The 27046-nt window shown below is 37.8% G+C and overlaps 1 protein-coding gene across 1 annotated transcript in view; it reads right to left on the bottom strand.

Annotated features, from left to right (window-relative positions):
* CNTNAP2 (contactin associated protein-like 2) overlaps positions 1–27046 on the bottom strand; it is a 1278915-nt gene that overhangs the window by 314454 nt on the left and 937415 nt on the right. The window contains exon 15 of the mRNA XM_005862840.2: positions 4020–4147. Coding sequence (XP_005862902.1) covers positions 4020–4147 — 128 coding nt within the window. The remainder of the gene's footprint in view (positions 1–4019; positions 4148–27046) is intronic.

Below are 27046 nucleotides of genomic sequence, written 5' to 3'. Positions count from 1 at the left end.
TATGCCTGGCTTTGCCTCTGCTGAAGGTTCCTGAACTGAATGTGTTATCTGCTTCACTTTCTCTCTGGGCCTCTCAGAGTCAGCCCTGCAGCTCTAAGAGACTGAATTGGCATCGAAACCTCCAGCATGGCTCACATGCTCTGCCTTCTGCCTGGACAGCCAGGGCAGGTTGCTGGCAGGGACTCAGAAATCCTTGAGTAACACATTTTTTCTGAATGATTTCTACCCAGGTGTATGGCAAACACATGCTTTCATAGTGAACTTGCTCCTAACTAATTGCTTCAAGTCCCTGTATCCCTACAGGAGATATGGGAAATCTTTACCTCATATGGCTTAAGAATAGAGCAATTATCTAGCAAATATTTTACTTCTATAATTAATTATACACACCATATATAGTCTGAATAAGACTTCTACCTCCAAAACCCAAAATATGTCTTTTGTGAACTAATTCCATAAAAGTTGAGCCACCCCTTCCAAGAATGATTATATATTTAAATTTTAAAATAGATTCTACTCTATCAGTGATTTTGAACCTCTAAATCAGGGGTCCTCAAACTTTTTAAACAGGGGGCCAGTTCACTGTCCCTCAGACCATTGGAGGGCCGGACTATAGTTTTAAAAAAAACTATGAACAAATTCCTATGCACACTGCACATATCTTATTTTGAAGTAAAAAAACAAAACGGGAACAAATACAATATTTATATTTGCATGTGGCCCACAGGCCGTAGTTTGAGGATCCCTGCTCTAAATAGTTCTTTTGTTTCTTTCTAGGTGTGGACACGTGATTTAAGAGGGGATTTGTAATTTTACTGCATTTTTTTCAATCATAGTTAACCATCCATCACCAGTCACACTTTTAGCTTCATTTAGAATGGATGTTTTCCATTTGAAAGTATTTGAAAAAAAAAAAAGGCATTTCACAGCACTATGTAGGAAATGCAGCAGACTTGAGTGGAACTCAATGATTTTCTTTAGCATTTTGATTATATAGGCCTACGAGTTCAGATGAATCAAAGTAAAAATGAAAGTCAGCAGGCATGATGAAATGAACCGAAACCACCGAAACGCTTGGTCGGAGCCCACAAAAATTGTTTCATTCTCTGAGACTGGGGGATAGTACCGGGACCTAATTCAAGAGACAGCTTCCGGGGCTGTCATCACTCAACAGCTCAAACAGAGAGAGACATTTTTCAATAATGGATTTAGGTTTTTAAACTGTAGCTTTGCATAGACTTCAGTAAATGACAGTAAGCTAATTTCTACAAACAACAGATAAATGCACTATACCACTTTTTAAAGGATAAAAACTGGACTTTATTCCCCACAACATTCATGCTGTATAGATAAATGGACGTGAGTGGGTGTGAGGGGTGCTGGCATAAAACCCAAGTGACATTTTTTTAAACCAATCTGATCAGCAATTGACTCCTGGAAGACAGTGGAATCAGGGAAACAACCCTGCCCTGTGTGGAGAGAGCCGCTTATACTCTCTGCAGTCATCCCTCCTGGAGCCTTCTGGAGGCTGCAAGGGTGTGTAGAAATTTGTTGTGTAAATGACATTTTAAAAGAAATACTTTGTTCATTTGTAAACAGAGAGGCTAATATTTACCTTATGCACCTCAGGGGTGGGATGTTCTCTATCCAAGGAAATCATACATTTGTAAATACTGGAAAATGCTATGATGTGGAGCACTCATCATATGTGTATCCATGTTAGAGCATCTGTAAAGTGAAGGTGGGCATTAAAACTGCTGACTGCTACTTGGCAATTCAGGTACGAGGTATAACATTCTCAGCTGTCTGCAGAAAAGAAAGTCTCTCTCTCTCTCTCTCTCTCTCTCTCTCTCAGACACAAAAGTATTCTACCAATTACAATTAAATATTGGCTGTGCTTTTATTTTCACAGAGTATCAGGTAAAACACAGATCAAATCTCTGAAGCTGAGCACTATGAGAATACTGAAACGGTGTAGTGCCGATGAATCAGATAGCTCTTTGTCTTATCAACTGTCCTCAAAATGCCTATAAGAACAAAAGCCTTGGGAAAGAAATGCAAATGTACTGCCCATCATACTTTACCTGTCCTCTCTTTTTAAATATAAAGTCTACCTGAAATATACTGGTTATCACTTCTTTCTTGAGTATCAATTGCGATAATTTTACATTGCAAAATCTAATATTAAATCATAAAACATTTCGTGTTTTCCAATATTTTTTCATGTATATTTCTTAAAATGTGGTTTGAACTTCTTTCTCTTTTCTTTTTAGCAGAAAATTTTTTAAATTTTATTTTTTATTAATTTCTTTTAACACTCAATATTATTTTGTACTAGTTTTAGGTGTATGGCATAGTGGTTAGGCAATTATATACTTTACAAAATGTTCCCCCTGGAATTTCCAGTACCCACCTGGTACCATACATGTAAAGTACTATAGTGTGACTATTTTGTAACTACCAATTTGTACTTCTCAATCCCGTCACCTTTTTCACCCAGTCCTCCAACTGCCCTACCCTGACAGCATGGATGGACCTAGAAGATATGATGCTAAGTGAAATAAATTAGTCAGAGAAAGACAAACAGGGCTGAGAGTGAAACTATACTCCATCTCTCAAAATTTCTGTTTAAAAATGCACATTTATTATTATTTTATGTCAATACTTTTTCTTAAACAGTTGAAACTAAATTCCTTATTGCACAGTTCTACTAAGCCAGACTAGACAAGTGAAATATTGTTGCTTAATAAATGCATGATAAAGCTCTTTTGACCAGTCCCCATTTTATATGTAGTTCTTTCATTTTCTCCAGGTAAGAAGAGAAAAATCATTTCCAACTCCATCTCTCTTTTGTATCAGGAACACTGCCTTGTTTAATTGCGGACAGCCTTGATTTACTAAGTAGTAAACAGTTAACATGAATCATTACAATCCTTAGGACACCTCTCTGAGTGGCCGCAATAGTTTATTGCATCGAGTAGGTCTGATTCTCCCTTGATTTATGGACGTGGTGATAATATTCCATCTCACAGAATGCTTTGCTAGGAGGGATCCAGATGCAGGCACTGAAATCTTTATGGCCTCCCCAGGAAGAGCTGGGACGCAGGTGGTATTTTCATTGCCACAGCCAAGCAAATGGGGAGTTTGCCTGAAGTGTCCTGGCAAGTCAGTTATTCAGGGAACAGATCTAGGTCTCCTGATTCCTCACACACAATCACAAACACATAGAACTCCCAGGGGACAGACAAGAAGAGGGGAAATGACATGCAGGATGCTCCTTGCAGAATCCCCACAGCAAAATGTCACCCTTTTCCTCTGACGGCACGTGAAACACACTGAAGGGTATAAGACAACATAAAATCCTAATGGTGCCCTAATTAGGTGGGATCATCATTCTAACTCCCAGCCTCCCACAGTCGAAGCCAGCAGCCCCCAATTCCTCTCTGTGGTGCCAAATCCGGAAAGCTAGACATAGTGACAGAAAACATCTTTGGCTTACAAGGGACTATCAAGCTTTGATGATGATGAAATTTGATAGCAATAATGTCAAGCTTTACATGACCATAATCCAAGTTTACAGTGATACATGAAACCATAATGCTACTATTTATATCACCATCAACCCAGTTTATGGTGCTATCAATAGTCCTGCTAATGGCATTAACAGCAGCACTCAGTGGAATCACAGCTGTTGAGTGCTGCTTTTATGCTATTAGCATCATTGCTATTTACATATCACCATAAACTTAGGTAGTCAAAGTTGTTAGATATGAATGTACAAGGAAGATGGATATCCACATTTTATGCCCTGATCTAGGCTCCTTGGACTGAAGACTTTATGCTGTCTCCTCTTCTATGTGTTACGTTCTATCTAGCTCTCCACTGGACTGTTTGCATTGTCGGATGTTTCTGTAGGAGTTAGAGAAGAGCAGTCTGTTTTCTGCCATGCTCTGATTTTTTGAGAAACACTATATAAAATTGCCAAGAAAGTGAAAGCCCCAGCTGCTGGGCAAACTTACTGTCTCCTTGGCAGCGCAGGGGGCCCACACTCAGTTTTGCTTCTGAGCCTTGCCGGTTGGTGTCTCCAACCACCACCTGGTTCACCGGCAGGTGATCTTTGTAGGATAAGAAACCAGCATCCTTCCTCCTGAATCACATGGAAAGAGAAAAGGATCAGGAGGCTGAGTCAGAAACATGTATTTTCTGATCATCGCATAGGTTGTCTAATAATTGACCACATTTCGATAAATGTTCAGAAGTTCACTAAGTAGAACCACAGTAAGAGAGTTGTTTTCTCTCTTCCATCTGGTGATGTCGCAGTGCACTGCTCAGAAGCAACTGTGACATTTTCACCTTCTGGAAAAGAGAAGTGACACCCCAGTTTCCAGAGTCACAACCAATATGCTGCATGTTATTCTGGGTCGAGAGCAGACGACCATGCTGCTTGAAGAATACACATCAAGTGCTGAGCATACAGGCAGAGTTTGCTGTTGCCATGGAATCAAAAGTTCAACAAAGTCAACCTTATCTCTTACATAATACATAAAACAAAAATCCATTTAAAACAAAGCACCGCTTGGTCCACTTAATTGCTTTGAAGTAGTTGCTTCCCATGCTTTCTTTCCTGCTGTGCATTAGCTAAATAAGGGACACGTTTTTTTTTGTCCCTTTATCTCTTGTTGTTTATTTTAACAACTGAGTTTATGGGAAGTTTCCAACACAGAGCTGGTGCCCACTAAGTATCTATTTCCAATATAATGAGGAGTGGAGCTTCAGTTTGGTTTTCCTCTTAGATTCCTTCTCCTGTTTACTATATACTTACCTTGTTTCAGGTCTCCTAACTCTACCCCATAACTTCCATAAATTAGGGAAGAGAACAAGGCTAGTTGCATTACTGATTCTGGGATGGAACACAGACATCCAGGAGACATTCTTGGGAATGGACCCCAGGTAAATTAATGTACAGCACAGATTTCATTCACCTTACTAGGAAATCCCTGCCCCTACATCCTCTATGGTGCTGCTGAGATTGAGGGATCCCCTCATTTAAGGCTGGATGGATGGTAGGTACAAATTAGTATAAAGTCATTCCAAAAATTTACCTTTTCACATGCTTTATTGCACTGTTCAGTCTGCATGTAAATAACGATTTTGAAATTGTACATACAGCTGATCACAGTAAAATGAAAGATAGCTTAATAATTAGGTTAGATATTCACTATTTACATTTCTTGGTAAATAATGCAGAGAATTGCGGTGAACCAACTTGGAAGCCTGCCCTTTAAATGCTATGCTGTTAGAAGCTGTTATTTATCCCTCTGACCTTCTAGAATGTCAGAGAACACACGCTCCCTCATGTATCAGTACACATAGAAACCCAGGAAAGAGTCACAGAATTTAGCCAGTGGGACTCAAACAAAAGTATTTTACAGTGCCTTAAGTATTTCATTGCTTTCAAATTTCCAAAATAAAGGCTATTTTAAAAAATTGTTTATCAGCCCTAACTGTGGCTCAGTTGGTTGGCACATTGTCTCATACATCAAGAGGTGGTAGGTTCAATTCCTGGTCAGGGCACATACCTAGGTTGTGGGTTTGATCCCTGGGAGGCAACCTATCAATGTCAATCTCTCACATTGATCTTTCTCTCCCTTCCTATCGCTCTCTAAAAAAACACAAACACAAAGCAAACAAACAAAAAAACTCGTTAAAAAATTGTATATCAAATCATAAGTAAGACCACCCAGAAAGCACTGTGATTCTTACTGACACTGTAGCTAAAATGACCAGACCTCAAATATCTCAGTGGAATCTTTTGCAAACCCAACTTCCTTTATTTAAACTTCCATCAATTAAAATCATGTCAGAGAAGGAACAAAACCTTTGACTTTAAATATGATACTTAATGCTTCTTGAAGGAACAAAACAAATGAACATACCCTTTAACAACATACTATAATCTGACAACCGACTAGAAATGATGTTGTGTATTCACTCCTATGGAACTTCAGGCTGAGATTCTCTACAAGTTCATTATCACTAAGATTTACATGACTCTAAACCATGGTTTCACAAAGTCGCGAGAACCATTTATCTTGTTGCCCCTACTCTTATGACCCATGAGCTAAGCATGATTTTTACATTTTAAAAGGTTGAAAAAAATCAAAAGCAGACTAATATTTTGTCATGTGAAAATTGCATGAAATTGAAAGTCAGTGCCCATAAAAATGTTTTAATGAAATATAGCCACAACATACATCGTCAACATGCCTCCTGTTGAGTACTTGTGACACAGTTTATATGGCTCTCAAAGCCTAAAATGTTTATTATCTGGTCCTTTATCTAAAAAGGTTGTCAACTCCTGCTCTAAATAACCACTCTCCATCTCATTCCTTTGGGGATTTATTGAGCAAATATTACACAAATATTCCACTAACTATCGTGGTAGGAAACTGTCATATTAGAGACACCAGAATATCTCTGAGGTGGGGAAAGAAACCATTTAAACCACATTTATTTAATCCAACACTGAGAAATAACTTAAGCTTATTAATAAGTAACTTTTCTATTGGTTTTGTACTCTGTGGCAGGCAGCCACATGTCACTTTTGGTACAACACATGTCTATTCTGAAAGAAAACTGGGTGCTCTACAGCCTGCCTTCAGAAGATTCTCATTATTTAGCTGTCCTAGGAACTAGATGATAGTATGGCTATACTAATCTTCTATGTACATAAAAGGCTAATATGCTAAGTGTCCAACCAGTCACTATGATGCACAATAACCACTAGGGGGCAGACGCTCAATGCAGGAGCTGCTGTGACATGCACTGGCTATTTACAGAGAAATGGCACCATGGACCTGGCGCCCACAAAGCAACACTCAGCTTCCCCCAAGTGGGACACAGGCCCCACCACCACCCAGGAGCAACACCCCACCAAATCGCTGCTGATGCTGCTGAGACCCCATGGCACAAACTATGGCCCACAGCCCAGCCCAGCAACGGTGGCTGTGGGTGCCAGGTAGCAAGGCCTTGCTTCCTATCCCTAGTGACTAGTCTTGTAGTTTCTTCAGCCCAGGAACATGACTTGCTTTATAGCCAGGTGGAAACATTTTACACTATAACCAAATGTCTGTGAAACGTTTTCCCATGCCTCATCTCATTTGATCCTCACAGAAGTCCTGGAGCAGCTAGATAGGAGACTCGGTAGAATCCTATTTTCTTTTCATTAGCCGGAAAATGGAGATTTAGAAACTTGACCCGAATGAAAAGAAGAAATGGTGGACCTTGAAAATGACTTCAGGTTTTTTCACTGCACAGAATATAGTCAAACCCTGCTGCAGTTAAATATTTTACCCTTTGTTCTCCCTGCGTGATCTACAATAATCTGCTTCATGTTGATATTTACTGCTGTGTTGCTGACAATTACCTGAAAGAGGAGTTGAGGTGCTTCACAGGGCTGGAAAAGGTTTAGCTAAATCAGAAAGCAGGTCTAATTAAGCAACTTTATTCTATATCTACAAAAGGCTAAGTTGACTCGTGCATGCGCGATATATATAAAGCTCTTGCTAGTGCCAATGGCACATGTGTGTTTCAATCTGTCATTGTCGATCATGAATTTGGTTGACACTTCTATTACAGAGAAAGGGCGAATAGCTATATTAAAATATTTCTTCTAATTAATTTCCTTTCAATGTGCACAAATTCGTGTACTGGGCCACTAGTACAGATAACAATGAACGTAAACTGTAATTTAAAAAAAAGATGGTATGGCGAATTTTTTAATTCTTATCCGAGGATATGTTTATTGATTTTAGAGACAGATTTTAGAAAGGAGAGAGGGAGAAAGACGGAAACACTGATTGGCTTCCTCTGGTATGCATCCCGACTAGTGATCAAACCCACAACCTAGGTATGTGCCTGACCAGGAATTGAACTCACAAGCAACATTTTGGTGTATGGAATGACACTCCAATTAACTGAGTTACCTGGCCATGGCAATGGTATGGCTAATTTTATAAAAGATCTTTGAATTGGAGACTCTCCATGATATTCTGTAATACACATAGAATCAGTATGTATTCTTTTGTGCCTGACTCCTTTTACTTGACCTTACATCTGTGAGATTCTTCCATGCTATTTATTCAAAAAATATTTTACATTAAAATTGTGCTTTTTAAAACAAATATGTTTTGAATGATTTGAGACAGAGAGAGAGAGAGGGAGAGAGAGAGAGAGAGAGAGAGAAAGGAAGAAAGGAATAGGGAGAGTGAGAAACATCAATTGGCTGCCTCCTGCACGCCCCCCTGAGCCCACAACCCAGGCATGTGCCCTGACGGGGAATTGAACCAGCAACCTCTCAGTGCATGGGATGATACTTAACTAACTGAGTTACATTGTCCCAGGGCAAAAATTATAGTATTTTATTTTTATAAAAGTGTAATACTACAGTATAATGAGAATGAATATTCTCCTGGTGTCTTTTGGGTTGGTTCCAGTGTTTGGCTATTGTGAACATGGCTGTTCTAAACATTCTTATTAATGTGTTACTTGTAAGGGCGCATTTATGTTGGGCATTAATCCCAAAGCAGAAATACTAGGTCATATAATTAGCTCTAGTATATACTTTCATTTACACATATGTTTAGCCTTAGTAGATACTTTCAAACAATTTTCCCAAGAGCTTGTATCAACTGATATTTCCACCAGCAGTGTATGAGAATTCAGATCTCGGTTCATTTATGATGAGTGAGCAAGTAATTACTTTATATCAAAACTTGTGCTAATTAAAGAACATTTGAAAATAAATGTTGGAATTATATATTCCAATCATTATGAAACTGTATTGCCAAAATTGATATGTACACAGTTTTATAAAATTTGCATATCTACACACTTCCATAACTTATATATGTAATTTTAAAATCTTTATAATCATCTTATAAATGTAGAGTTCCAGTGGACTTTGGATTGTTTTTTATTTTTTAAATCTTCACCAGAGGATATTTGTTCTAATGATTTCTAGAGAAGTGGAAGAGAGGGAGGAGGGGGAGAGAGAGAAATATCCACGTGAGATAGACACATGGAATGGTTGCCTCCTGCATGCTCCCCTACCAGGGCTGGGGAGCCTGCAACCAAGGTACATGCCCTTGACTGGGAATTGAACTTGAGGCCTGTCAGTCCACAGGCCAATGCTCTAACTATTGAGGAAAACTGGCCAGGGCTGGACTTGTTTTTTAATAGAAAAATTGGTCACTATTCAATTATTTTGCAAACTGAACTGATTAACATCAGAGATGATAGAAATTTACAAGGCACAATTTATCAAAACCTTTGCATTTCTGATCAATGAAACTGAAAAATTAACATGATTCATTAGGTGGACTCAATAATGTACTTTTATTTAGTGTGATAATTACCTTTAGTTAACACTTTTGAATGTTAACTCTGATAGCCAATAAAATTAAGTATCAAAATGAACAAAACAGAGAGGTAGATATTCAAATCGGTAATCCAAGTTATGTAAAATAATGTGTACTCAATCACTCTGCAGTTACTAAAAATTAGAGTAAAATGCATGCATAATTTCTATTAATATTTTAGAGAAAATATTGATTTCAACTTTGTTATTTTAAAAAATGTGAACTGATATATTATCTTTATACTTATTTTTGTGTGCTTGAAAAAATTTTAAGGATAGGGTAAAGATAAAAAAAAATAAAGAATAGTACTTAACTCACGTAAAATAATAATAATAGGCCATCAATCATTGAGAACCTACACATATTGGACTACTTCTTGTATATAACATCTAATCCGAAATCAATTCTTGCTTATAGGCATCCCTATCTTCATTTTATTGATGAGAAGGATGAGACTCAGAAAAGTTATCTTGACCAAGGTCATCTGCTCATAAGTGTAGAGTGTGGATTCAGATCTAGATTATCTGGATCCCAAATGAGGATTTTACACACACACACACACGCACACACACACACACACACACACACACACACAAACAAACACACACACACAAAAGGGGGGGGGCAAAACAAAAAACTGAAAAACCACAATGTCAGTTAAAAGCATTTGTCTTTTAATTTCAATTTACGATGAGGTGAAAATATATCTTTTTAGATATACTTATCTTCCTGAAATGTCCAGGTTATTTATTTGTAGGTAGTAAATTTAAAGATATCTGTAAGGGTTTTTACTCACACAAATCCCTTACTTCATTAACTTTTGCTTTCTGTAAAAAAGGCCTAGAACAACCTCATCTCCAAATTAACCACTGATTTTAATAATATATTAAAGTTTATAGAAGTTTGCAGGTCAGCTAGGAGTTATAACACTTAGGTATTTCCAACCAAACCAAGAAAACAGAAAAAATAATTATCAGCTGAGAAAAAAAAGATGAAGTTACCACTGCAGTCATTTTTGATGAGAGATCTAAATAGTGCTCCAGAGATTTTAAAGTCATAAACAATAGTGTGTGAAACTCACACAGCAGTGGACTGTGCTGGAAACAAATAGGTTGTGGAAACAAATTCATGGATGGCAATAAAGTGGTTGAACTAGAACAAAGTTTCTGATGTGATGCTACAGCAGAACCCACCACCCACTTCTAAAAAATGATGTAAATAAACTGAGATCTAGAGAGGGACCCTTCACCACACATGTAAGACCTCCATCTTAGCACCTGTGCAAAAAGTATTTAGCTAGCAATACAAGCCTTCCTTGAAAGTTATGATCTTTATAAATTGAGGTCAATCTAATTTAGGGAGATAATCAGTAACTACAGGAAGTCTCAAAAACATGTATACACACTTTAACAACTGATAGCTCAATTGATGTTTCTTTATTTTCACCCAGACTAAGCTTTGAACAAAGGAAATTCATTCTAAAACGCTACTGGAGGTTTGAAAACAGTTGAAGTACAAACACTATCTTTATAATTACTCAAAGTGTATATACATTTTGGGGGGAACACAGGGTGTCCCAAAAACATATAGATTCTTTAACAGTTGATAACTAGATTTTCACTCCTTTTCAGATTTACTGATTTGAAATACTGGGTGAAGCCAGACTAAGCTGTGAACAAAGAAAATTTATCCACAAGACTTTTTTATGGGAATACATAAAAGATAAAGTTTATTGTTCAAAACCAGCAACAGTTAATGAATTGAGGGTGCACAAATAATGAATGAAATGATTCTTGATCTTGGCGTTTCCTTTGCTTTGCATTATCAGCAGTGCCTGGACCAGAATGGTCATCAGTTTGAAAACAGGAATTGACAAAAAAAAGTATTCATTTCTATAGATTCTTTTAAATATTGGAAATGAACTGTACGTTAATAACACTAACTTAATAATCATTCAAAGTGTGTATACATTATTTTGGGACAGCCTGTATTTGTCATGTTACCATAACCTAATTACATCTGTTAGTGGGCCTGTACATTAGAAATATTCTATTGTCCATTTCAAAGAGTTCCTGAATTCTGAATCTTGTATAATCTATCAGAATTGTTATTATAGTAAAACTTGATTCTATGGGTTTTGTCTCTCTAACCTGGTATTACTATTACTTTGCTTCAGTACCATTTTCCTGAGGAATTCTGTTTTACAAGGGCCGTTCTTCCCTTGCTCCCTTGCTGCTGCCTCCTCTTCCCCCCCCCCCCTCCTTCTATCATACTGAGAAACAAACAGCCTCTAGGCAGTTGGGTCTTGCCCTTAGCTCAGTGGAAAAAAATCTAAAAATAAAATCCCAATTGGCTTCTGTAATTGTGAGCCTGCTTTTCTACCAGATGTTATGAAAGGGGGCACTCTCTGAATCTACTCTATAATTCCAGCAGAGAAGACTTCTCCTTTGTAAGATTCTAGAAGTACTTGGTTATTTAAGAAAACAATCAATTATAGTTAGTGAGCTTTCATGCATTTCCATCACAGAATCACCAAAGCTATAAGTTTCTGGAAGAATCCAGAAAGTCAAAGTTTTAGCTATAGAGGCATAAGAAAGAGATGTAGAAATGGGAAACAGACACATGAAAATATGCTTAATATTATTAGTCATCAGAGAAATGCAACAAAACTACACTGAGATGGCACTTGACTCCCACCACAGAAGCTATAATAAAAAAGACATAAAATAACAGAAATTACTGTATAAAAAAGACAGAGAAGTACATGAGTTGACAAGATTTGGGGAAACTGGAATCATATGCATTGCTAGTGGGGTTGTATAGTCACTTTTGAAAACAGTTTGGCAGTTTCTTAAAACTGAAACCCAGATTTATCCTATGACCCACGAATTCTAATCGTGGATATCTATCTACTCAAGAGAAATGAAAGCATTCTTCCATACAAAGACTTTTAGGTAGATGTTCATAGCACCTTTATTTACAATAGCCTCAAAGTAGAAACAACCCAAGTGTCCTTCAACTAATGAATGGATAAACAAACTGTAGTATATCATACAAAGGACATTATTCAGCAATAAAATAAATAAAATATAGGTGCAAAATACAAAATGAACAAACCTCAAAACCATTATGCTAAGTGAAAAGAATACAGAAGACCATATATTCTATATTTATATTTAAATAAAATATCCAGAAAAGGCAAATCTATAGAGACAGAAAATAGAGAGAAAGTGGTTGCCTGAGGCTAGGAATGGAAACAAAGATTAATGATAAACAGAAATCTTATAGGGGTTGTGGTGATTTATTACAACCCAGTGAATTTGCTAAAAGTCCTTGAATTGTATACTTAAAATGGGTGGATGTTATGGTATGTAAATTACACTTCAGCAAAGTAATTCTTAATAAGAACTGGAGATAATTGTAAATACCAATTGGCAACAGGAAAAAACATTTTCTAACCACACATCTCACTGTAAGCCCTGGTATATGGAATCAGAAAATGGCACATTTTCTGGTTTCAGAGTCTTCTTCCATTTTGTGACTATGGACCTGGGGACTAAAGATCTTTATTGACTCCTTTTTGCAGGGGCTTTACCCAGCTGTTAAAGTTTCGATCAATATTTACATACTAGAGGCCCAGTGCACGAATTCGTGCATGGTTGAGGTCCGGTCAGCCTGCCCTGATGGGGGGTGGGGGAGAGCCACCGTGGGACGTTGGCTGCCAGCCCTGCCCCTGATTGGGGGGTGGAGCCAATTAGGGCTGGAGCAGGCCAAGCGGAGGGGCTGTGGGAGGTTGGCTGGCTGGCCATGCCCCGGATCAGGCCGGTTGGCTAGCCAGAGTGTGCATCATAGTGACCAGTCCTTCTGGTCATTCAGGCCCCTTGGCTTTTATATATATAGATTCCATTACTTTTGCTTTCTGTATAGGATCTGAGAATACCCTTCCCAGGATACATCCTTTTAGTCTTCTCTCCTCACTCTTTTTTTTTTTAAATATATTTTATTGATTTTTTACAGAGAGGAAGGGAGAGAGATAGAGAGTTAGAAACATCGATGAGAGAGAAACATCGATCAGCCGCCTCCTGCACATCTCCCACCGGGGATGTGCCCGCAACCCAGGTACATGCCCTTGACCGGAATCGAACCTGGGACCTTTCAGTCCGCAGGCCGACGCTCTATCCACTGAGCCAAACCGGTTTCGGCTCTCCTCACTCTTGAGCTCTATAAAAATTATTTAACATGAGTCCAGATTTTAAAATGGCACAGAGCAGCCCGGCGGGTGTGGCTCTGTGGTTGAGCGTCACCCTATGAACCAGGAGGTCACATTTCAATTCCTAGTCAGGGCACATCCCCAGGTTTTGGGCTCAATTCCCAGTAGGGGGCATGCAGGAGGCAGCCGATCAATGATTCTCTCTCATCGTTGTTTCTATCTCCCTCTCCCTTCCTCTCTCAAATCAATATAAATAAATAAATAAATAAATAAATAAAATAAATAAATAAATAAATAAAAAAAATTGCACATTTTCCAACTTCTCCCATGTTCTAGTCTCATCCTTATTCTTTGTTCAGAATTTACATCCTTTACCCCAACCAGCTATACCTATCACCTTCCCAAACTATCTTCAAAATACAAACTACCTCATTCATCAAAAACCAAACATCCTTGGTTTTGCAGAACATGCCTAACAATAAAATTCTGTTCAACTATCACCATTTCCAACTGTAATATCCTGAAAATGCCAATACTTGTTAGCATAAAATCTTCATCTCAAGGACCATTTCTAAATTTTTTGGAATATTTTGTGTGTTTTTATTTTTGTTCAAACAATATGTCCACATTATCTTAAAGTTTTTGTACCTTTTCTCTCAATCCTTTCTCTCTTCTAATAGCTATCCCCAGACACATTGTACTTTTTCTATAGCAAGTAGAAAAAGTAGGTCAAAAGGTAAACACCTACAAGAATTTTCTTGGAAAGTTATTATTCTATTAATAACTTACAGTAAAAATGTTATATTCATTAATAGTAATTTTAATTAAAGGAATTTTAATTAATTTAATTAATAGTAATTTTAATTAATTTTAATCTTTGCATTGTTCTTGTTTCTTTCATCTCTTAAATAAAAAAGCACATAAATAACTTAGAGTTGTGTAAAGTTTCAAAATATTCACAGTGCTTTCTCATGGATGATCTCCTTTGGTCCTCGTAACTTTGGAGGTACAAGGAAATAGAGATACACAGTTGAACCTGACAAGTGTTGATTCCCAAATAACAATTCAGGAACAGATCTACTACACAAAGTGAGACAGACTCTACCCAGGAATGAGATGCATCTTCAGGGTATAATACCAAATGCTACCTAATTGTTCACTAGTTCATACCTAATGTCCACAAAAAGGTCTATAAATTCAAGTCAAGGCCACCTCTAGTGAAAACATTTTTTTTGAAGTGAGAATTTTTATTCTTTGTCTTTTGCTTTTTTTGCTCCTCAACTCCATCTTCTACATCTTCTCTGCCTAGGGATGTACCCCAATTGCCTTTCCCATAACAGGAAGTTAATGCTCCCATTCTTCCTGTCCTGGCCCCTGTTAAAACTCACTTTTGGCCCTAACCAGTTTGGCTCAGTGGATAGAGCATCGGCCTGAGGACTCAAGGGTCCCAGGTTTGATTCCAGTCAAGGGCATGTACCTTGGTTGTGGGCATATACCCAGTAGGGGGTGTGCAGGAGGCAGCTGATTGATGTTTCTCTCTCATCAATGTTTCTAACTCTCTATCCCTCTTCCTTCCTCTCTGTAAAAAAATAAATAAAATATATTTAAAAAACAACAACTCACTTTTGGAGAATAACATGACAAAACATCTTCCCCCTATTCATTGTTAAAAGAAGCAATGCCTTAATGAGAAAAAAGGCTACTCCTGCAACCCAGACCTCTATGAACGGTGGCGGCTGGATTGGGGAGAGGGAGGAATGTTCCTGTCATCACTGAAATGACAACAGGGAGGTGACTAGATGTTCTTTAAAGAGCAGCCCTACTATCACCATGGAACAGGTTTGCCAGTTCCTCCATGTTCATTCATGGAAGTCATGATCAGAAGACAATGTCTTTGCTCATAGTACACATAGGGGCTATCTCAGCACAGCTGGATCATCGGGAGCTAAAATAAACATCAGAACTGTCTAATACCAGTAAAGTAGAACTTTTAAAATACTCCTAATGGTGTCCTCAGTCACCATTGACTATTGAGCTTTCCTCGATGGATGTAAGGCAGTGTTCTCTACAAAGTAATTAGAGTAATTAAGAAAACAACCATTACAATTAGATCTTTAGAATCCATGTCTCCATCCCCTATGAAATGAAAGTAATTACAGATTCAATTACTCCTTTTCAGTGGGAATAGCTTAGGCCTTTTATAAATGCAAGATAATTATCTGTTCATTTTAGAATCTCTTAGAAAGCCCTTTGTAACCATTTCTGGATTCTATGCAAAGCGTTCTGTTTTTGACTTTCCTTCTGGAATGCAAGTTCCCTGGGGTCAGAAATATTGTCTTATGCAGTTTTATAAACCAAATACGAGTAGCCATCTAAAAGTGCCTTACTCCATATGTTTTTCATGACTGAATAAATATATGCATATATTTATATAGATGTTAACTGGACACAATCCTAAAATAGTAATCAGTATGTGCTTACTATCAATTGTGAGCTATGAGTAAGAAAACCTTTCTTGCAATTAGAGATCCTTGAAGGCTCTTGAAACACTTTTATTATTCCCTTTCTGTAATTGAAGCTTTATATTTTGTTTAGAAAGTAGTATTCAATTAGAAGCCTCATATATAATTAATGTAATTAATACAGTAGAAAGGGCACAACAATTAGATCTTAAAGACTAGAGTCCTGATTCAACTATGTGGCTATGTAAAAGTAAGTTGCTAAGTTTATCTGGGCCATTGTTTTCTTACATAGATAAGTTATGGTGTGTTTTGGTTCTGAAGGGCATGGACATATGCAACTCAAAATACGCCCCTTTGGCATATAGATTATTTTAAACTAAAAGCCAGTGAGATCAGCAGACACAGGAAAAGTGCTAAAAACAAGGGAGAAATTTTCATCTTGTAAAGGAAATTTCCATTTGCAGAGATCTCTCCCTCTTCTTTGTCAGCAAGAGGAGGATTCTGAATAACTCCTGTCAATGAAGAAGTTCCTGACTTAAACCTGCATAACAAATTATACTTTTCCTGATAAACTTCTCATAACTTGCCTCTCCCACCCACCAGCTCCAAATCCCTGTCCTTTGGCTTAGGATGGTACATAAGCCCAAGTTCTAACCATCCCTTTGGGTTATTCATCGCTCCCTACTGTACATGCATAATGCACATGGTAGTCAACTTGTTTATTTTTCTATTGCTGGCGTGTCTTTGGCCAGTCTAATTTAGAGAACTTCAACTGAAGAACTTAAGTTGGGTAGAGGAAAATATCTTCTTCCTTCCCCATAGTCCTTTGATTCTACTTATTTTTCTTTTTTTCTTTGCTTCCTTGTGTTTGGTAGTTCTAGAACAAGTAGTAATTAATCATTTGAACAAATTTGACATACTTAAGTAAATGTGTGGAATAAAAAATGTTCCCTGGTCGGGTTGGTTAGAGTGTCATCCTGATACGCCAAGCTTGTGGGTTTGATCCTCAGTCAGGGCACACACAAGAATTTACCAATGAATACATAAATAAGTGGAACAATAAGTTGATCTCTCTCTCTCTCATCAATTAAAAAAATGTTAGGTCTATTTTTCATGGGCTTGGGTCATGGCCTTTGAGGACAGGACTTTGTGGTTCTATGTAATTTCCTCAAAAGCTATTAGTACAGTATCCAGCATATATTTTGAGAGATTATCTAGTTATTACCCAAATTTTCAGATGAGGTAGCAGATCTGGAATAAAACTAAGCCTGATGTAGGGTACCCAACTAATTAGTAGCTGAACTAGGAAAAGCAGACCAATCTCCACTGCTCCACAATTTTAAAAAATGCATGTTTACATTTCTCAAATTCTGTTAATATAATTTCTATTATTTTCATTTACATGATATCCAAATCTATTTTCTTATCATATAGGGAAGTTGCTTCACTGGACTGAGACTAGTATGAGCTGTTTACAGTTTACTTTGTCTATCTACACTTACATTTTCTCCAAGCAAGTGTTCCTTGAAGCAAAGACGGGTATAGCCTTCTTGCCATTTTCATTTATTTTCATCTTTAGCAATTAATGACCAACTCCTGACATCTCCAAAATAGTCAATGAGGAAATCTTCACTTATACTGGCCCCACATATCTTAAAAAAAACAGGTATTTAGGGTGGTTTTGGTACACTCAGTGTTCCTGAAGCTTTATCTAGCCAATAGACAAATGCAAATATTAGAATGCGATACACATCTGGTTTCTTATAACCCCCTTTGCTTTTACAGGGCTCATCTCCAGTCTTATTCCTGGCTCGATGGCCATTGGGTGAATTCCTCTCAGGTTGCTCATGGTTGGACTCATACCACAGGTTCTACATCCGGCCCATAGGCATTCTTGCCTCACTGAACTCTGAAAGGGGGGGCCACTGGTAACACACCCACGCCCTCCAAGTGAAGGTAGGCAGGGATACTTCAGGCTGGTGTATCTCTGTGCTAACTCCAGAAGTCATGGTTAAGCTCTCTGATTCACTCTCTTGAAGTTCCCCCTTCCCACTCTCATAATGGTGGTGATGGTTGGGAGTATGCTGAATATGCAGACAACTCTGTAATGAAATCTTTCCTGCTGACCTCTTACACGTCTCCAGGAATATTTAGGCTTCTCTTTTGTCAACTGAGATAATTATGCAACACATATAATTAGAATGTGGGAGTGCTTGATTCTTTAGTCTAGTTCATGGCCTTGGAGCCAATGCTGAAAATCCAAGACAAAAGAAGAAACCTAATTTATGATGCCCTCCTTGGATATGAAAATAATTCTAAACCTAGACAATTTTTATAACATCAAATTTTTATCTAATTTAACCTCTGTATAAAGCATTTCTTCACTGTCCCCACAGATCTCCACAAACATTATAAGACAACTAGAGGCGACATGGCTTCCCTCTGGCACCTGGGACTTGGACTTCCCTCTGGCCTGCTGGCAGGCACCCAGAATCTGGGATTCGGGCTTCCCTCACAGCCCCGGCTTCATCCCGAAGGACGTCCGATCTAATTAGCATATTACATTTTTATTATTATAGATAATTGGATCTTCTACCTCCTAAATTGTCACTTAAATAGATTGGTCTACCCAAAAGAGCATTAGTTCTGAAAAATTTAGCTTCAGAAGCAAGTTCAACATACCTTGAATTGTTTTTATTTTATGGAGTTGACCATCCTAAAAGATGCTATTTTTCAATGATACAATCATTTTTCTTTGAACTAAAAAGCACTGCTTTTTCTTCCCATTGCCTTTTCTAAAGCCCCTTCCAGGTAATACAAATCCATAAAAATTATTCTTCCATTGATTACTGCCACAATCTTTTCTCTACAAATATCACATGGTCTTTGACACACTTTGTCATTCCCACTTTACCACAGCAGGTCACTGTGTTCCTCTAGTGGACACAAAGACTTGTTTGAATGTAGAAGTGGTTTTCTTTACCTGTCTCAGAACTCTGCAGGAACCTTTAGGTGATCAATATTTGTTTTTATTTTATTAATATCTCGATGATGCTGTGGGATGTTAACATGTGAAAAAGGCCTCTGCAACAAATAAAACTCCAAAACATCTTTCAGAGGCAGCCATGGAAAGAGCCTTATGATTACTGTCGGACTCAACCCTGAAGGAAGAAAGATGACCAATGAAATTGAAGATGACTGATTTTAAAATTGGGGGAAAGCCAAAAGTTTACATATAAGATAAGCCCAGGGAAGAGAAAGCTTCAGGGAGAAAAAAGTGGCCAATTATATTAAATACTGCAAAAATCTCTAGCATTAAAAATTAAAGCATGCACATCATGTATAGGAACAAGGAGATCATTGGTAGATACATCTCAAAGTCTCCCAGAAAAGTAATGAAAAAATTTTTCAAAAATTGATCATCAAATGGGAAATGAGAGAGTAGAGACCAACCCTAAACTCTTGTTTTAAAGTTGGAATGAGAATTGAGAAATGGAAGAAACAATAGGACAGAAGCTAGAGCAGTTTGCAGCATTAGGAGATTTGGTTTGTCGACTGGGAGCTGAATCAATCAATTACCGTTTATCACTTATGTCTGCAATAGATTTGCCAACATTATTTCCCAAGCTTGGAAGCAAAACTCATGAATGCCTTATGTATACAGATAGCATAGAAACAGCATATAATTTTATCCAGATTATGATTTAAAGTTGCATGTAATTGGGACTTTCTGACATTGCTGGGAAATCTAAATAGCAAGTTCAGCATCCTCTTATTTCCCATTCAGTGAACAAAGAGCACCTGGGTCTCTTCAAATCATAACTAATCAAGCGAGGTACATCTGGCCTTTCTGCATTATGATAGCCAACACATTTTGAAAAAAGATTCTTGGGCTTGCATTCCTGGAGAAAATGACTAAAAAAAGAACCAACTAGATAATTTCACAGTGAAGTTCAAGCTTTGTGGTTAACTCTAGCCAGCTGGGTCTTAGATGTTTGCAGAAATTCAGTAACCCTCATAGGGATATTCTAAAACTTCAGTTAATTAGATTTTAATAAACAAGGTCATCTTTATTGGCAAGCTTACTGTGTAATTTAGAGGGTGAACCATTTATGAGGCAGTCCAACTTATGCCAATTAAAAGGCATATAAATCCTCCCCTCAGAAGAAAGGTGATAAAATCCATCACTGTTAATTGAGGGAGAGCAAATACCATCAAAAAAGGAGTGAGTAGCCTGAACTTGTGGAGCTATGCACATACTGAACAATGCAAAACCTAATTTAGCAGCAGTTCTATGGAGAGAAAATAACTATGAGTGCCTTGTTGATGTGGATTCATTTGGCTCTTGTGAGAATCCAGAAGGGGAAATTAATTGCCACATTGTTCTGATTGGGCAGTGTCCAGGTTATAACTAATCTGAAAATGGAAAAGGAAAGTGATACAAACAAGCCTGGGAGGATTTGGTCATTTTATTTCCTTGAGGTGCACACAATTTTGATGACTGCTTTTAATGTCACTTGGAGGCTGTAGTCTGCTTGGGCTGCCATAACAGGTTATCATGAACTGTGTGGCTTAAACAATAGGCCTTCACTTTTTCACAGTTCTGAAGGCTGGAAATCCAAGATCAGGATGCCAGCAAGGTTGGTGTCTAGTAAGGCCTCTCTCCTTGGCTGGACAGACACCTTCCCCTTTCTCTCCTTCCTCTGTGCACACACTGTTGTCCTTTCCTCTTCTTATGAGGAAACCTGTCCTATTGGACAAGGACTTCACCCTTCCAACCTTATTTAGTCTTAATTACCTTCTTAGTGGCTCTATCTCCAAATACAGTCACATTGTGGGTTGGGGCTTTAACATGAACTTGGGAGGAGGATATGATTCATAATTAAGTTCATAAAGCTTTAGTGTTGAAATTATAACTTATGTCCTCCTTCCCCCCCTTTGACCCCTTCAGCCATCCCCACTCCCCCACCCCCCATCTGCCTTCACTACCCTATTGTCTGTGTCCATGGGTTGTGCATATATGCATACAAATTCTTAGGTTAATCTCTTCTCACCCACCCACCCACCTCCACATTCCCTCTGAGGTTTGACAGTCTGTCTGTTCCATGCTTCTATGTCTCTGGATCTATTTTGTTCATCAGTTTATTTTGTTCATATGTTCCACATATAAGTGAGATCATGTGATACTTGTCTTTCTCTGGCTGATTTTGCTTGGCATAATATATAGTTTTATGTTGCGTTTTGGGAAACATTACTTCTGGGAGATGGCAGTAAGTTTCCTGAGGGGAAAAGAAGATATTTGGTTTCCCAAAGATGAGAAATGCTACATATATTCTATATTCCACTCTCAGAGACCCAAAATACCAATGAGTATAATAAAAACTATGAGAACCTATATTTAATGTTGTTTAGTCCAGCATCATGAAAAAAGGGATTCCTTCTCCCCAGGGCATATACCAGTATTAACACCTGGAGAAATACTGTTCTTCATTGTAGTAGTCTGTGAAACATGCTTTTGGCACTCTGTGGTTTCTGAGAGGCAGTTTTAATGGCAAATCATTTAAAAGGACTTAACAGGTGAGATTAAAAGACAGAAAAGTAGAGAGCACTGATGAGTGTTCTTTATTAAAGTTGCTATGTCTGTAGTTGTACACTTGTTACCATCACACAAAGATACTGTATGTGTCTTAATATACAACTAATATACAATAGCTCTTGGACTTTGGTGATAAAGCCCATTAAATTAGTTGTACCTCCTTGGGGAAAAATGAGAAGCTACTCAACCCAGATGTCCATCAACAGAGGAATGATAAGTGAATTGTGTAATATTCACATATTAGAATAACATTCAGCAATGAAATGAAACGAGTCATAACTACATACAAAATCACAGTGAATCTCAAAAACATATCACTGAGGAAAAAGTCAGACACAAAAGAGTACATGCTGAATAAGTCCACTTGTGTGATGCTCAAGAACAGGCAACATTAACCTAAGGTAACAGAAGTCAGAATAGTAGTCACCTTTGGAGGGAGTGTCTAAGAGCAGGGACAGGGAGTTAGGAAGCTGATCATGTTCTGCATCTTGATCTGGGTAATGATTGCATGGGCATAACTACATAGAAATGAGAACTGTCCATTTTTGATTTGTATACTTCACTTCACAATTATTTTTTCCAGTGAAAATTATAGCTCAAGAGGGAAAATACACTGGTAGCTTATCATTGCTTTCTGGAACAAAATTGAAATTCCCAATCCTGTTCCCTTCATAATGTAAGCCAAAGCTACCCTTTCAACATTCCATGTGCTCTGCGGGTTCTAGGCACATAGAATAGAAGGTAGTATCCACTCCTTAACTCCTTGCCACATACTTTTCTGTATCCATGTTCCCTGTTCTGGAATGTACTTCCTATTTTCCCTGCCTATTGAAGTCCGCTTATCCTAAGGCTTTGCCCCGTTGTCATCTCTTCTGTAAAACTTTCCCTGACATCTCCAAAATCAATTAATAACTTTTCCTCTGAATTCGCATAGCAATTTATTTATATGGACAAGATAGTATGGCTGACATAGATTAGGGATTTTCTAACACTTGCCTGGTTTCAAATATTTATCTTTTTGTCTCCATAGTACATTCCTATTATTTTTCCTAATTTTTGGATGGAAGCATGTAGCCAAACAAAAATATAACTCTAATGATACAGTAGGTTTTATAATTCTCTGTTATCCTTACTTCAGTGTGACCTCCTTGAATAAAGATTATGTCTTTTCTCATTTTTGCAGTCACAGGACTTTTAAAAAAATCAATTATAGTTTTCTTTTTAAAAAATATTTTTATTTATAAATTTTAAAGAGAGGGAGGGAGAGAGAGAAATTCACACACAACACACACACACACACACACATTGATTTGTTGTTCCACTTATTTATGTGTTCATTGGTTGTTTCCTGCATGTACTTTGACCAGAGATCAAACCTGCAACCTTGGTGTGTCAGAACGACATTCTTGAGCTACCCAGGCAGGGCTGCAGCCACAGGACTTTACCTTGACATTGCAGTGGCAATCATCTGTGTATTGTAAGTAAATTTCACCTTCCTAAAGCAATTTGCATTGTGGGTTACCATGGTATATTTTACTATCACATTTTTGTTGACATCATTAACTGATCAGAAGGCAAGATTTGATAAGATCATTACAACATCCATATTTTCCCTGGGCAGGATGGTATTCTGTTTAAGAAGAGGGTCTGGTGTCAAAGCGTGTTAAGTTTCCATATCCTTTTCCCCCATTGGTTGAGTGACCTACCTAAGTCTCAATTTCCTCACCTATTAAAAATCTGGGGTGAAATGTAAATGAGCTAGCATACTATAAATTACTTAGCACCATGCCTGCCACAAAATAAGCATTCAATAAACATGAGGTTCAACCACATATTGAACTCTGACACATAAAAATGGCAGTTTTATATGCTTCAATGTAATTTAACCATTATGAAAATCATCATTATCACTTCCCTTTACAAGACTGTCCAACAAATGGCTCTAATAATTTCCTTTTTAATATTTAGTATGACTAGAGCAAAACTGATACACATGTATAAAAAAGGCTAACTCTGCTTCAGGCTGATGCTTCCTCCCAGGTAGTGAGGGGTGATTTCCAACAATAGCTGGAACAATTTCAAGATAGAGAGGGGCAATTTGATCTTCAACTCTTCTTCCGAGCTTGGCTGCCCCCTGCACAGACAGCTTTATCAGCTTCAAACTTAATGCCCACAGCATAGAAACTCACATCTAACTCAAGTGCACACGTTCTAACTAGATCCAAAGTGTGAGTTTCTTTAAACAGTGTATCAACAAGCTGATTTGAAAAAGGACTCCTGAACTTACTTGTTGAAACTTTCAGACAGACATTTCTTCCTTATTCATTCAACAAATATTAATTGAAAGTCAACAAGGTTCCAGGCTCTGCCATCGGTCTGGTGGGGAATGCAAAAATTAGTCAGTCCTAGCTCCGATTTTCAAGGGGCATATGGCTTACTAGGCTCTTCATGTCTTATTTCTTCCTTAATTGAATAATTAAATCAATACAATATTCACCCATGAAAGCACATCAGGGATCTTTCTGTTAAGTTTTCTAAAAGTGTTAAGTTTTCTGTTAAGTGTTTCTTTTTACTAAATTTCTGTTCCCTTTCCCTATTTTTTCTTTCCTAGTATTCTATTTTTACAGTTCTTTTAAGAATAAAGTTTACCCCCTTTGAATAATTTTAATCTCCTAATTTAATTCCTTTAATTAAATTCAGATTCATTTAAATAATTATAAGCATTCTTAAGGGAATCATGCATTTTAATTATAAGTAGGTAATAAATATTCCATTACTTTGATTCTGAAATAAAAATTATAATGCCAGTGACTAAAATTCACAATATTGTGAATCTTCTATTACAGAATTACCAATGAGAATAATCCACTAGGAATAACTACCTTGTTCAAGCTAGTTATAGTAAGTGCATGTGAAAGTAAATATTTCAATGTTACCTGATAGAAATGCTATCCCTTTATTTAATGCTTTTTTTAAAACTTTTTATTTTTATTTCTTTACAGGGGAACTGTAGGATGCGTTACTAATCATGCCATTTGTGGATACGATGACCCTCTGAGAAGGAAGACAAAGTATAGCTCACAGGTCCCAATGTTTACAATATGAACCAACTTGTGCGCGGATGCTCTGTGTTACCTGTTAAATGACTACACTAGCTCATTTCAAATGGGCATACAAGAGGTACCTCTCTAGCTTCACCAGGAAATATCCTTGGACTAGGAAGTAAAATAGATCAAAAGGAAGCACAACAATTTAGAAAGAGGCAGGAGAGAGATAGATATTTTTGTGTCAGCACATTCTAGGGATAAAAAGAGACAAAATGTTAAGGTAGGAAGGAGAGACAAGTTCAGTACAGGTAATATAAAGTAATTGCTAGAAGGAAAGTAGAAGTTTCTCAAGGACCCAGGTTGAAGATCTCTGCTGTAATAGGTCAGGTTGGAGAAGGAGAATGAGTGTATAAAATAAAAAGATACGTGATTCGGAAGGCTTTTCACGAACAGAGGGTACACTGGACTTCCACAGTCTATGTGCAGTGACTTCCCTGCATATAATTTGTGTCTTCAGTTAACCTTCCCAAGTTTTATTTTGTTGCACTTGAGAATTACCTGAATGTAGGCTGCTTGTTATAACCATACATCATAGGAAAGAAGGAAAAAGGCTTATTTCTAGGATTTCAAAAATAAGAAACAGCCTAAGGCACTTGGATATGCAGCACTTTTGGTAGAGAGTTTCTGGGTGTCATAGGGACAGAGCCTAACACACCACTGTCTCCTCAGGATGTTGGGCTTGTTGTGTGTGTGTGTGTGTGTGTGTGTGTGTGTGTGTGTGTGTGTTTTAATCCTCACTTGAGTATATGTTTTTCTTGATTTTAGAGAGAGAAGAAGAGATTAAGGGGGAGAGAGAGAGAGAGAGAGGGAGAGAAGAGAATAGAGAAGAGAGAAACAGATGTGAGAAAGAAACATCAATCATTTGCCTCCTGTACATGCCTTGACCAAGGATTGAACCCGTAACCTAGGTATGTACTCTGACCGGGAATGGAACCCACAACATTTTGGTGTATGGGACGACGCTCCAACCAACTGGGCCACCTGGCCTGGGCGAGAGAGAGAGAGAGGGAGAGAAGAGAATAGAGAAGAGAGAAACAGATGTGAGAAAGAAACATCAATCATTTGCCTCCTGTACATGCCTTGACCAAGGATTGAACCCGTAACCTAGGTATGTACTCTGACCGGGAATGGAACCCACAACATTTTGGTGTATGGGACGATGCTCCAACCAACTGGGCCACCTGGCCTGGGTTGGACTGGGTTTGTCTTGTTTTTAACTTACTTGTGATAAGAAATAATATTCCAGTTGGTGCCAAACACTGAGTATTAGCATCATTATTATACAATCTCCTTTCTCCTTGTCCATCTAGAATATTCTTATTTAGCAGGCTAATTTCAGACAATCCATATTTAGATATGTTTTAATTAAAAAAAAAAGCTGATCATTTCATAATACCACTATTACAAGCCAGGCACGCCTCATTGGTTAATCATCTTGCCTTACATCATGTTTCTTTGCTGCTTCAAATTTTGCCAGTGTTGGCATGAAGCTCCTTCATATAACCCCGACTTGTTCCACACATTCCTGAGTTATAGATGCTGACTTAAACATTCCACTAAATAATTCACCTGCCTTGCCCAACCCACAATAAACACTGATTATTGTTTTTCCCATACCCAGGCAGGAACACGATCCTATAGTATCTATTATAATCCCAATTTAAGAGCCTAAACTCTAATCACTCCATAAATCCAATGGTTCTGCTTGTTTTGGGAATAGTGGGTCAAGGCAGTATTTGCATGAAGTAGTCAAGAGGGTTCTTAGCTTAAAGGAAGAAGAGAGTTGAAGGGCTAAAGCTTGGTCCTAGATAGTGAACCAGGCTTTGGGTAAAGTAATAATTTTGAATGGAATGAGATGCTTTCAATTACTGTTAAGAAGAATGCAACAATAAACTGATTTAGGTGTCTTTCTTCACTTGAAGTGATGGTAGGAGCCTGGGTCAGACCCAGTGGCCTCAGTATTGGACACCCTGCAGTGGTCCTAGGAAAGGACCAGAGACATCCAAGCAGCAGCTGGAACAGGAGAGAAGGGTATTAGCAGATGCTTCAAGGCAGGTGGAAAACCTGTGTTTGCAGTCAACCTGAGCCAGCTGCTGGGAACTCTGAAATAGCTGAGTAGGACCTAAGTGTGGCTTAAGTTTCCAAGATTAGTAATTCAGATGGAACCAGAGAAATGCAATTTGTTACATTACATCATTTTTCCAAAGAGAAAGAGAAATGTTTTTTTTTAAAACCATTACCTGTCTAAACTG

The sequence above is a fragment of the Myotis brandtii genome, unplaced genomic scaffold, assembly GCF_000412655.1.
Source record: "Myotis brandtii unplaced genomic scaffold, ASM41265v1 scaffold168, whole genome shotgun sequence".
Taxonomy (NCBI): domain Eukaryota; kingdom Metazoa; phylum Chordata; class Mammalia; order Chiroptera; family Vespertilionidae; genus Myotis; species Myotis brandtii.
The sequence above is the reverse complement of the archived record's forward strand: the minus strand, read 5'-3'. Positions and strand labels throughout refer to the sequence as shown.